Raw genomic sequence first — 13,372 nt, 5'->3', positions numbered from 1 at the left:
TCCATTCAATACATATTTTAGCATCATTTACACAAGTCTTTCAATAACCAACTTAATTATACACAATACAAATCATTCATCTATAACTAGACAAGTTTGCTTAAACTTTTCCAAACACATTATCAATGCACCATTACATGTTTAACACATACAATTACACAACACAATCATTTATAACATCAATCCTTCTTAATTTCAAACTCCAAAGTATTCTATCATTGATCCATGTTCAAAGAAGTTTACTTAATTAAACCTTTTTCAAACACATTATCAATACATCATTACATGTTAAACACACACAATTATACAACACAATCATTCCCCTAATTTTTTGTATCTTGGCCATAATCTTCCCACTGAAGGAGGGTATATTTTTCTTCCATTTTTTTTCTCAATTCATATTAGACCCATTTGTTATTCATGTCCAAGAACATGCTTTTAAACCAAAATTATCATTACAACAACTCAATCCTATAAAATTAAACATTCCATAATAATTCTTTCAGCATTTTAAAATTTAATTCATGCCAAAACCAAAATCAAACATAAGAAAGATGATTCTTATCTTTTAATCACAAGGTATTCTAAGAAATTTGCAAAGGAAATCAAGTTTTCCTTTACCTCCTCTTCCTCATCTTTCTAACTTCTACTTTCCTTCTTTCTTCAAGCTTAAAAACCTTATTTTATCTTAATTATCTCTTTAAACTCATTAAAACCCTTTTTTAAGGCATTCATTCTCTTAATTTCACAATTTTCTCTCATGAATTTAATGGAAAAGGCATGAAAACCCTAACCCTCAATTTCTTTACTCTTCCTTATTTTGTAGTAGCTCAATCCATCTTTAAGGAGAAGAAGAAGCTGGATTTTATTTCTAAATGATTGTTTTACCCTTCACTTACCCCTTTTTTTTTCTACCCAACTGTCCATATTCTTTTAAGGCCTTCCCGAACCTTGATTTCTCCAACATTTTAACCTGAGATAAAAAAATATGTCAAGTTACTCCATGTAAAATTTCAACCCGATTCAACAAAATAAAGGTTTCATCAAAATCAATTTAACAAACATCATCTAAGTATTTAGGAATATCAACAACCAACTTAAAGAAAGTGTGTCTTATGGACATCATTTACTAGACTAAATGAAGGTTTCATACCTTCCAATCTCAGAGTAGTTATTGCCCTTCTTCCTTTAAAAATTCAATCTTTTGCTCAATGTTCAATTTATTCTTTTAGCTCTTAGATGCCAAGAAATAAACTTATTTACTCATGAACTCAAAGAATAAGTTTTTTTCCTAGTTTTCTTTCATTTCTTTGGTTTTTCAGGAGGTATTTATGACGTTTTGCTAGGTTTTTTTTTTTTATCAAGGTTTGATCATGATTGATCAATGCTTCACCCTCTGGTCCAAATGAGAGAGTTTTGGGTATGTTTTAACAACTGAAAGCTCTATACCTTATTGGTTTTGCAATGGTGGTTTTGCAGCAAACTTGGTTTCTGAGATTTTGATGGTTTTGCTAAACTTGAAGACCAAAGAGCTATTTTTAGCCTTTGATATTGCAAGAAACATGTTCAACCATTGATAAGATTTTATTGAGAATGCTTGAAGTGTGAACATATGAAAAAAATAAGTGGTTTTAGAAAATAGATGTCATAGTCAAGACTGACTAAGTTGACCACTTTCGAGACTTCGCCGAAGCAACTCCGATGTAAGTATCATTGGAGACTACTTGAAGATGGTAGAAGAGATGCACACCTTTTGTTTTGATCCAACCTTGCTTGATTTGGAGGTTTGTAACTTCATATAGGGTTGAGTAAAAAAACTGAAAAACCGATTAAACTGAGACAATAAAAAAAATAACCGAAAAAACCGAACCATGAAAAAAAAACCGATTAGAAAATTTAAAAAAATATTTGGTTCAGTTTGGTTTTGGTTTTATAAGTCTAAAACCGAAAAACTAAACCGAATAAAAAAAACTGAACCAAACCAAAACCAAACCCATTAGAAAGTGAAAAAAAAACCCAAAAAACAATATAGTTTTTGGTTTTTAATATAAAATAACCAAACCAAACCGAATATAATAGAACCAAAACCAGTCGGTTTGAACCGATTTTGATTTCTTTTTTTGAATTTTATAAAATTTCAGTTTGGTTGTTTTTATAGGTAAAAACCGAACCGAACTGAAAATAATCACCCATAACTTCATATTTATTTGTTTAAAGATGCCAACTCAATTAGTTCAAAATCCCCTAAAGTAAAAAAAGAATAGTAGGTAGACGACATGTCGTCTACCCCCTATTCCAAACGGTGCGTTTTGAACATGAACCGGATGAATTGTTATTTAGCTTAGCCACCGAGAAATTAAGGCTAATAAACTTTTAATTTTCTTCAATTTGACTCCTGATTAAACCAATGTCAATACCCGATGTCTCACGCCTTTTACAAATTGATCCTTAGATCTAAATTTCTTCAATCAAGTCTTTAATTATCCATCAAACTCTAATATTTATACAATTAAGCCGCTGATTTTATCAATTTAACTTTTTAAAAATACAATTTAACCCTTAGACTTTAATTTCTTCTAGTTAAAACCCAAATTGAACTCAAAATAATTTTTTCTTGCAATTGAGCCCTCAATAAATTTAATTAAACCCTAAAAAATTTCAATTGAGTCCTTAAACATCTAGTTTTTGAATTTGCCTTTTGAAATTTAATTTTCTCTTATCATCAGGGCCCTCATCAGTCAAGATTAGATAATTAGTTTTTTCAACTTTGTATATTTTGATCCTCCTCAACCAGTCTTTAACAATTTTCTAAACGCTCTTCATGTTCTCTCCACTTATATATATTTTTTTCCATCTTTTTAAATTTTTTTGTATTTTATTTTTCTGATTTTTTGGGTTGTTTTTTCTCTTTTTTTTTTTTGTATATTTACATGGAGGTTCTAGAATGAATTACAACAAATTTTTTGATGGTATCAATAGTGTTGTAATTGGAGGAGTTTTTTTAAATTTGTTTTCTCTTTCTCTCGTTTCTCATGTGCATTGTGTTTCTTAATCATGACATGTACAAGCTATACCATTTTGTTTTTTTTTTAAACCATACTATTTCATCTATATTTAAAAAAAAAAAGATGCTAACAACCAAAAAAATAAAAAAAGCCCATGTAAAGATGGTAGAAGGAAGGCGTATACGGGAAGAACATGAAAAGCAAAAAAGTTTTCATGTATATCTAGCAATGTACGCATGTATATGTTGGATTTTTACTGTGATCGGTTTCTTGATTCTTGTAATTAGAATACGTTAGTCGTCGACATCACTAGCAGGGACCAACCACACACACACACACAAAAGACCACTATAAAATCTTGACAAACGTTTAAGACAGTGAAAAGACCAATATAAATTTTGGACCAACAGTATACACCAAAGACCACTATAAATTTTGACAAACGTTTAGGACAGTGAAAAGTCACATGATGCAAGAGAGAAAAACGTATCTTGTGGTCCAACAAAATACTATCATTAGGCTAATTTTAGTTGATAAATTAAATTACGTGGCCCAAGTGAGTTGTTGTCGAATCAGATCGGCAGTGACGGTCTGACGGACGCCGCGTCCAAAGTACCCCTTCAGTCGACAGAAAGATCAAAGATGGGATGATCACTTGCACCTCTTAATTCTCTTTTAGTTGGTGCTAATCGGAAAAAAATTAACGCTTTCTTATTAAGAAATCTTGGTTAAATGTTTTCATGAGTAATTAGCAGCCATTTGTTTACAGATTTGGCAAGCAATCTTTTTTCACCTCAGTTTTTTTTGCAGCACAACTTGTAGACAGTGCATGAATGTTACAAACAGATGGGGTGTTCTTGGAAATTTCAGAATTTTGTCATGCTCACAGATCATCAAACAGTAGGTTTTCTCCCTTCTGAATTTTCCCTCCTTGCAAACGACGAATCATACTACCTTAGGAAGATGAGCAATGTAAGCCAATAATCCAAACAATGAGACCCTTGTTCTTGATTTTGAAGATGTTGGTGGGTCTGCTCATATAATGAGCTTTGATTTGTGGGAATTCAGTCTTAAATACTGAGTTAGAGGTTGGTTAAATATTCTGAACCAAGGTTGATTTGATCAATACAGTTAATCGATGACATGTAAAAAATTCTCTTCAATACAAAGCGCAACATTCAACCACAACTTATGTGCAATTACAGTGTAAACATGAACTATTATGTTAATGGTATTTACATAAAGGATGTCACATAAATTCTGATTCATTTTAGATTTTAAAATTGAATGAGTTTCACACATGTCATAATCTTATGGTTATGCAAGCCCACCGTCACGTGTCACAATACATGTCAAATGGAAAACAAATAGGCGGATATTTATTATTTCTACATGTATAATTTGATATTATATTATATTAAATATAATTAATTTAAATATTTACTAACTTTTTTATTGTAAATACATAGTTATGTTTGTGAGAGCATTGGTCATCATCATGTTTGGAGAAATCATATGCTCAACACGGTTACGGGAATATGATTTTCAATTAGAGTTTGGTAATAATAATTATGAACACATTGTTAAATTTAAATTTCTATAAAAAAAATTGTCTAACTTAATTGTCTTGAACATGTTAGTTGGGTTCGAGAAAGGTCTAAGCATTATACATAAAATCCTACCCATGTTCACGAGTTCTATCGAGACGAGTTGGATTCACATGAGTCTCACCAGGTATGCGTGAATTGAATTATTCATTTTTTTTAACTTTATTTTTTTGTATGAATGTTATAAATAATTAAATATATATGTTTTGTGGTTTCATAGGTGATATGAACACCGTACATCGTTGATTTGATTGGAAGCGCATCTCCATTTTGCATGAAGGGAAGTGATTTATGGCTAGTAATGGTTCATATGCACTGTTTTGTCATAGTTAAAGTGTATTGCTATGATCATGAAATGCATCAGTTTGGATTGCATCAACACATATATGTTGATGTTGACACATTTGATAACATGTATGATGTTAATAATCGAGGTAAAGAGGAAGATGGTTGGTTGGTGGTTCATGCACAATATGTCAATTTGTGGCATGCGTGGAGAGATCACGTATTTACAGCATTGTATCCGCCTATTGATTTAGATCTCTACATGAACATAACAAAGCGATTCATAACACTACCATGTGTTACGAGATGTCCACGTGACACTTTGTGTCAGCCGACATGTAATCCATATAATTATGAGCCTCATGCACCAAGATATAATATATTGTTATGTATGGAATAATTTTTTTAACATGTAATAAAATTCTTATTTATATATTAAAAAAGATAATATAATCTTTTTCACAATCCTATTAAGTGAATTTTTTAATACAAGATGGTCGAAGAGCTGTAGCCATAGTTCGTGATGCTACTGACGATGTTGTGCGCAGTGCTTTCAATACTTGGTTCTCATTGTGTCATTCTTCACTTGACGAGGTTGGGGAGTCTGAGCATTTGAACAGTGCAATAGAAGAGGATGACCATGTTTATTATGTGCGACGACGACATGCCCGTGGTTCTGATCTGATGGTCTAGGTCCATTAACAAGTTAATTTGTTAAATGTTTAATTATGTAGTTTAATTAAATTGTTATTGAATCGATATTTGTTATTGTAATGAATTATTTTGGTATAATTATAAATTTACCTATAATGAAAATTAGTTAATTATGTTAGTTGTTGGATATTGTTGATGTGATTTTGTGAAATGTTTGTTGCTGTTTTTATGACTATGTTGTTGGGCAAGAAGCTAAAATAACCGAAATTAAGGGAAAAAAAGATTTTAATAGGTTGCTTATTTACTACATGCACGGCTGGTGGTAGAACATATAGTATCAGTGCAACCTATAAATTGCACATATAGTGAATGTGAATCCACTAATTGTGTGTTATTGTGAAAATTATTTTCCCAAACGTTCTAGTTTGGAAAATAAGTTTTGCCGCTCAGCTAACGTGGGAAAAAACTCCATCAAGAGGTGCACAAGTCGGAAGTCGGGAGTGGTGGAGATACTTCAAGATACTTCAAGAGGTGCAAATTCACAGGCAGCCAGGAAGGAAACAGAGAAGCCATTTTAAGGTAGTCGCTAAGGTAGCATAGGTAAGCAACTACAAGAGGACGCCAAAGGGCCAAAACAGGAGAGGAGCGAATCAACACATTGAACAGATCCTGTGTCACTGTCTTTCCGTACACTTCATATCGTCGTATTTTTAGGTACTCCTTAGCGTATAAATATAAATTATAAAAACCACACATGGAAAAAATGTAATTATAATAATAAATAACACAACCCCGTTTTTCCCTTTCTCTTTCCCTTTCTCTTTTAGCTTTTCCTCGCCCAGGCTGCTGCTCCTCCTGCTGCGAGATTCTTTTCAGTGGGCTACAAATAAAATAAGAAAAACCAATGAATCTAAAATCAAGCTGCTATCCCTTGGACCTGCTTATTGCTAACATAGCTCTTGCTTGCATCGATGGTGCTCTTGCCTCTATTGCATTCTCTCAGGTTTTGTCTTGCTTTTCTTCTTCTTTCTTGTGTATACCCCTTTACTTTGTATCATTCTTGATGGCATTGGAATTCACAATCTGGGATTGGTAGATAACTGGAATAAGCAATGATGAGTTATTGATTCTGTTTGATTGAATGTACTTAGAATTGGGTTTGGGTTGAATTAGTGAAAAGGGGAGATTTTATGTTGTGTTGGAATTTGAGGGATAGATAAAAAAAAAATACTTAGAATATTACTAGTGCTTGGTATCGGAATTTATATTTTCTTTCAAGCTTCCCAATTTGTGATTCTTGCATGTTATATTCTGGGCAAATAGATACCAGTCAAAAGGAGATGTTAGAGTGGAGCTTTGTTCACTAAGGTTTGAAATATGAGCGTGCATTTAAATGCTGGAAATCGTTGTTGAATATATGCTCTGAATTGCTAGAAATTTGTCTATGAACTGTCTGACTTCTACGTCCTCAGTATGTTTATAACAAATTTGTATTAAATTCCTTTGCATGTTAATATTGTTGATTGCCTCCCCCCCCCCCCCCCCCCCCCCTTATTTGATTTTTCTGACATTTACTAGCTATGTACCAGCTTATCAGGATTTTTCTGCGAAATCAACAATCTGGATGGACACGACAAAAAGTAAGCCCTATCTCCTTGCATTAGGCGAAATCCATTCCTGTGAGGCGCCCCTAAAAATCCTTCATATCATTTTCTTCTCCCTTTTCGGGATTTTTCACCCTCATGCCATGGCACCCATCAGAGGATTTTCTGCTACAGGAAGTTTCAATCCATTGTTGTTATGAAACCGAATGCAAATCGTGTTATTTTGTTAGAATCTAGTTTGACTTGTTAAGGATATTCATTTGGTGGTGGGGGTGTTAATTGCAGGTACTCCATCTGATGGTTGGATCTTGCAACTTGGGTAAGTCTAAGGCATTAGGGTTCATATAGCAAAGATCTTTCTTTATCGCAGTAAAGTGTTAAGTGCAATGACTCTTCTGAACTCTTGTTTGGCAAATCATGGTCATTTTAGCAATGAATTAATTCATGGAATAATAGGATTCATAAAAAAGTAATATGTCACAAACCTCTGCATTTATTGTCAATCATTTCACAAGCCAGATGATATCTGGAGAGAATAGCATGCTTTGAGAAATCTTACCATACTGTGCAAAGGTTTGATAGGACTTGCATTTCCAATTCTTTTTTTTTTCATGACTTTCTGAATTTACATCTAGCTTTTATTTGATCAAAATGATGTTTTAGTGCAAGGTTTGGGCACACTACCCTCTCTTTGTACACATTCATATGGATATTGCAACTAGATATGATTCTAAGTATGCAGATCATGATAAATTGGAAAGACACATCCGTTCAAGGAAATTTGCAATGTCTAGGCATTTGGTCTATTGCATGATTACCATGTTGATTTTTTAAATCTTCCAATTAGCTAATTAACTGATTGGTTTCCTTGATATCTTAAAATTTATTTGTTATTTTTTAGCACTTAATCCCATCTAAACTCTATCAAGCTTTCTGATTTTTCATTTTAAAAACCACTCTTGAGGACTTCTCAGCTGCTCTATATAGTCAGCAAAAAGCTGTAACCCTGATCCTGTTGTCTTGATACTGAAAAATTTGGAAGCATTAAGGTATTGTGAAAGAGTGCCCAAAACTATTCCGCGGAAGTAATTAATCTTCAGGATTTTGATTTCTATTCGACAGGTTACTTCATCTACTTTATATCCACCGTCATTGCTACTTGTAATAGGTGGCTTTGCTGGTCTCATGCGTGTGGTTTTATCCTAATGGGTAGGCTTTCCTCTAGATTACTTTTATATAGGTTTTTATTATTTCTGTCTACTTGAGTGGTCTTAGCGAACTTGTGAAATTTCTTGCAGCTTTTCCCAATATTCTGTTTTTTGCAGTGTTTCTACTTCTTCTGTCTTTCTGGTAAGTTTATCAGGACCTTTTAAAGCTTCATTCTATTTTCTGGGTCAGATTATCTATTTTCACTTGCTTTATATGTAAGATAATGTATTTGGTCTTCTTGGTTCTCACATGGAGATCAACGATGACTTTTTCTTTGTCCAACTTGAAGAGAAGATCATACAAGTAGAACATAGTGAAGGATGGATTTACAGCAGAAAGAAATACTTTGATGTGGCTGTAATTAATTTCTGGAGCCTTGAAGAGGCAATACTCATGTAGTAGGAAGATTTTTTTTTTGTCCTATGTGGTGTACAAATTTTGCAAGGCCAATGCATACTTCTTCAAATGGTATTTGATGGGTAGATTTGGTGGATAAAGGTCCTGTTTGGTGGATAAAGGTCCTGTCTATTATGTTTTCTAGGGATGTGTAAGAGGAAGAAAGAAAGACAGTTAAGAGCAACAAATTAGAGATTAATCAGATAAGGCGAATACATAAAAAACAGAAATTGTAGACTGGGTCAGTTGCAATATGTCATTGCTCGCGAACATCTTTGAACTTCCTTATGTGATTGGTTATTATGTTATGTAAAAAGAAGATGCTCCAGTAGAATGGAATGTAATGGCACAAAAACTTGATTTAGTTCACATATAGAACCAACTTCACCAAATTGAAGCATGGTTATTTACATAACATGGTTATTATAATTCCATGCTACTGGAGCTGATTCCTATTAATTTATATCAACTAATCAACATGGTTATTTATTTTTTATCTTGTAGTTCTGGAATTAATCTTGGGAAACTTTGGGCTTTAGATGTCTTTTATTATAGATACTTCATAGTAGGCCAGCATGTTAATATTGCTGGAAGAAATTTGAAGTTCACACGGTACTTTGCACATCATGAATTTGATTAATAAAACTAGTGTACAAATGAATGTGAAGGTCATCTTCTTGGCATTTAAGGCCCTCAGCTACATATATCTTTTTCATGGGTAATGATTTATAGGGTCGACCTTTGCCATCAGGCAAATGAAGAAGATGATGATGATGAAGAAAATAGCTCTCAACAGCCTTTGTTGGAAAGTTCAAAGAATAAACCTGGTTCGACGAACACAGATAGTTATCGGAGATGCTGCTCATTCCGTGGCATTCAAGTTGGCAGTCATCAGAAATTTGTTATCGCAGTATGAGAAGTAGTTTTTTTGATTCTGTGAATTTTATTTTCATACTCCTTCTATTGATTTGGACTATCATGACTCTCTGTCCGTCGCTCTCTCTCTGATTATGATTTTTTTTCAATAATGTAGGTTGTGGTGTTGATCTTTTTCTTAATGCTGTCATTTGCTGTAGTAATCTGGATTGGAGCGGGAAATAATCCAATTGATTCTTCAGTAGTTGCTCGGGTATTAAATTCATCTCCTCCTGCTTATAATGATACAGCACATGAAAATAGTAGAACCTTTTCTTTTTAAGGATTTAATTGTTAGTTCTTTAAATCTTCTGGAAGTTGTGAATGAATTGTGTATCGTTTCTGTGAATGACAGAAAAGCTGTGATAAAATATATATGACACACACATTTTATCTTCAGTACTACAAATCATTGTTAATTACCTGAATATACTGGGCAGGTATATGTAGATCTTTTTGCTACTGCAGTCCTTATACTGGGAGGGGCTTTGGGTTGCTATGGTAAGTAACTGCAATATTTTTCCGTGTCAGTTATATATATTTGGTAATGACTATGGCATATTAAAATATGTTACGATTTGAGAAATATCTACCATAAAGAAATGTGACGTTTTCAGATATACTTCTGCTCAGCTAAATATTCTATTGATAAGTTGTTTACCAATAGATGTTGGAAGAGTAATTTTTTAATCATAAAATAAGGTTACTGGTTGGTTCCTTGGCCAATGCATGGTTGTAATTCTTTGTTTTTATTATTTTCAGCCACCTTTGAGCTTATCTTCTCAGTTGGATGAATTATCATGTCCATTTTTATGCTGATTTTGTGTTATATCTTGTGCATGAATCCTATGGTATTACTTTCGTCGATCCACTTTTTATCTTGCTTTCTCTCCTACTTTACCATATGATTGGATGGAAGGTAGATTTGTCCATCTATTCTCTTTTTGAATAGAGGATAACAAAAACATATAGTTAAAGAAAGGAAGTTCCAGAAAATGCTTTTTGTGGCTATTATAATTCACATGGGTACAAAAGGATCTAAGTTAATGAATAGCTCTATAGATGCTAAGTGAAGAAGAATTATGGTTGTATCCATAATCAGTGTTGATTCATCATGTATTTGTTTCCAGCCATCAGCCATGTGACTTTTCATTTCCATCTCTCATCAGTTAGTACAGTGGTTATGATCATGCATGTGTTTCAAACTATAACCTATGTGTCTATTTAACCGTCTATGTTTCTTACCTGGTATGCTAGCATGAATGGTTCCATGCGTTCTTACCTATATAAGTCACTGGTTGTTTTTTCAGGTCTTATCCTATTTCTTAAATTGAGGAAAGTAAGGTCTGAGACAGCTTCATCTGAGATGCGGAAGGTATTCTCTTTGTGTTTGCCTTTTGTTATAGGTTTTGTTGATAATATCCAACTATATTCTTATTCTTTCAAGGGTTATAATTTATAAAACATATTGGCACTTCCTTTCTGTGCAAAATAGAATAACTTGATTGTGGTAAGATTTTGTAAAATTTTCCATGATATGCAGGTTGCTGGCCTAGCAGTTGTCTCTGTTGTATGTTTTACGTCAAGTGCTGCGGTAGCTCTTCTTACAGATATACCTGTAAGTGGCTGATGGCTGCTGGGGTTATCAGTTCCTTCCTTTGACATGTACAATTTTTAATCTCATTTCCTTTGGCAGCTTCTATATCATTGGAGTATGAAGAATATAAATGAAGTGAAAACACTAGTTCTTCTAGTTTTTTACTATTTTATAGGTACTCCCTCGACCTTGTTTATGTATGTTTTTCAGCATACCCAAAGATTGGTTGTTTGATACAGTGAACTTGACATGCTGTGAGCACTAAGTATGTGTGCTTGATCATCTGGGTCCATGTTTTCAAATGCCGGACTTAGTAGCAATAACTTGTGGCACCAAGGTTCAGATTAACCGAATTCCTAAGGGTGCTATTATGCCTTTGCTATGAAACTGGAAGTATAAGAGCTGTATCTATGTTATGAATCCATCACCAATGGAAGAAGTTTGACAGTTGGAGAAGGGGGCAGGGCATGTGATATTCAAATGTATCACTGTGCTATTACACTATCGGGTTTGGGATGATATCAATTTTATACATCCATGCCAAATGTTGAGAATTAAAGATTTTACTGAACTAGCCAGATTGGATTTTTTGAGAGATACTTCCCTTAATAACAGAAAGTGACCCGTGGTTTAATAGGTTTTAATCGGTAAAATTATTGTCATTTACTGTTTCCTTAGTCCTTGGATTTTAAGGGACGGGTCTTAATTTTTGCTATTATGGAGGCAAAATTATTGTTTATTCAGCTGATAGGCACATGTTTTTGTGAATTTGTCAGCGGCATGTCTATTATTGCTATAAGCTTGTTTTTGTCAGGTTCATCAGTACCCTCAGCCTTTGTATTATGGGTCATGAGAGAATTGCCAGCCCCAGTTACAAATATGCAAGCACAATCAAGAGCAGTAACTTTCATCAGTTATGGGGCCGAAGAAACACTAAATCCTCGGCACTGGGTTGCTGCAACAACTTCAAAGAATCAGGTTTTTTTTTATATATATATATATATATATAGAAACTAATTATTTCCTCAAGCTCGGGTAGATGTTGTTGATGTTAAACAGCATTTCAGAATTGGAAATTTGAAATTTACGCGATATTGTAAAGCATATAAATTCCAAGCATGTGTAGCATTTTAAGCTAGAAGTCCACTCTAGATACTTGTACACCTTAAGAGGGAAGTTTGCCCATCGAACTATTTATGTGGAGGCTTTGAGACGCCAAAACTCAAAATTCTATACTGGTTACAGTCACAAGAAGTAAGGTTTCTTCTTTGTTACCCTCGTACATAATTGTAATCTTGGTGCTTTTGCAATAAACTTGTGATTGCAGCAACTACTTTTTCTTGTGCATTTTTACCTTAGCATGAAACTGCACCAAAAATACTGAAACTCTCTCTCTCTGTATTTTTTTTTTAAATTTCATTGCAGGTGTTAAAAGCAAGTCCAATATAAGCATGATTACGACACCAGTGCTAAAGAAGGCGGAAAGTGTAGAAAGCTGTATTTGTTACGAGTGGAAGTTCAATTGTGCAATATGAGGAGCCAGCTGCTTCCTTCACTCCTCACGTTTAAATTACGCACTCCCGATTGGGTATCAATTTTTGACATCAATGATTGTACATAACTGTTATTATAGTAATCGAGACTAATGTTTTCGCAACGTATAGTTCCACTTTCTTATCGCCTCCATGGAAGAGTCAACCCTAGAAGGCCTCTCTATGAAAAGATTCTTGCTAACATCTCAAAAAGATTCGTCTTCTTTCACCTCAAATATTTTTCCTTTCTTGTGCTGCTAAGAGGGTCTGAAGGTTTTTTGATGCCTGCCTTTGCTCTGGTAACTTGCCCGTACAGCTATCACGAGGGTGTTAATGTCGTGCCATTTTCTGTGAACACATAAGAGTCAGAAGATGACGTTCGCTTCCCATCTGTTTTGCTCTGTTAATTAATTCTCCGGTGTATATATTAAAATAATATTTTTTTATTTTTTAAAAATTATTTTAATAAAAATAATTATCCAGGGTGATTTTCCAGCATCTATAAATACGTGTTCTTCTCTTGCCGTTGTGATATTCCCGCATGTTCCATATATTTTCAGAACTTAAA

At 33.7% G+C, this 13,372-nt stretch overlaps 1 protein-coding gene and 1 long non-coding RNA gene across 5 annotated transcripts; both read left to right on the top strand.

Moving 5' to 3' along the window:
- Positions 1-3,670: 3,670 nt before the first annotated feature.
- LOC112327464 (uncharacterized) lies at positions 3,671-5,350 on the top strand. Of its 2 annotated transcripts, XR_008059348.1 has the most exons (3): positions 3,671-4,564; positions 4,646-4,739; positions 4,833-5,350. It is a non-coding gene; the product is annotated as an uncharacterized LOC112327464 (long non-coding RNA). The 2 variants fall into 2 exon arrangements; XR_002981681.2 differs by having other exon boundaries at positions 3,671-4,739.
- A 777-nt stretch (positions 5,351-6,127) lies between these two features.
- On the top strand, positions 6,128-12,929 carry LOC7464649 (tobamovirus multiplication protein 1). Of its 3 annotated transcripts, XM_002307519.4 has the most exons (14): positions 6,128-6,265; positions 6,379-6,554; positions 7,141-7,191; positions 7,441-7,474; positions 8,278-8,364; positions 8,454-8,505; positions 9,493-9,670; positions 9,794-9,889; positions 10,116-10,176; positions 10,986-11,050; positions 11,219-11,293; positions 11,372-11,447; positions 12,087-12,250; positions 12,698-12,929. In XM_002307519.4, exons 2-14 carry the CDS (start codon positions 6,456-6,458, stop codon positions 12,719-12,721), a joined length of 1,062 nt encoding a protein of 353 aa, XP_002307555.3. In that variant the 5' UTR covers positions 6,128-6,265; positions 6,379-6,455; the 3' UTR covers positions 12,722-12,929. The 3 variants fall into 3 exon arrangements, with proteins under 3 accessions (XP_002307555.3, XP_052309305.1, XP_024456182.1); XM_052453345.1 differs by lacking the exons at positions 6,128-6,265; positions 11,372-11,447; positions 12,698-12,929 and having other exon boundaries at positions 6,303-6,554; positions 12,087-12,255; XM_024600414.2 differs by lacking the exons at positions 6,128-6,265; positions 11,372-11,447; positions 12,698-12,929 and having other exon boundaries at positions 6,303-6,554; positions 11,219-11,340; positions 12,087-12,255.
- The last annotated feature ends 443 nt before the right edge of the window (positions 12,930-13,372 follow it).

The sequence above is a fragment of the Populus trichocarpa genome, chromosome 5 (genome assembly GCF_000002775.5).
Source record: "Populus trichocarpa isolate Nisqually-1 chromosome 5, P.trichocarpa_v4.1, whole genome shotgun sequence".
NCBI classification, from domain to species: Eukaryota; Viridiplantae; Streptophyta; class Magnoliopsida; order Malpighiales; family Salicaceae; genus Populus; species Populus trichocarpa.
Note: the sequence above shows the minus strand (reverse complement) of the source record. Positions and strands in the feature narration are given on the sequence as shown.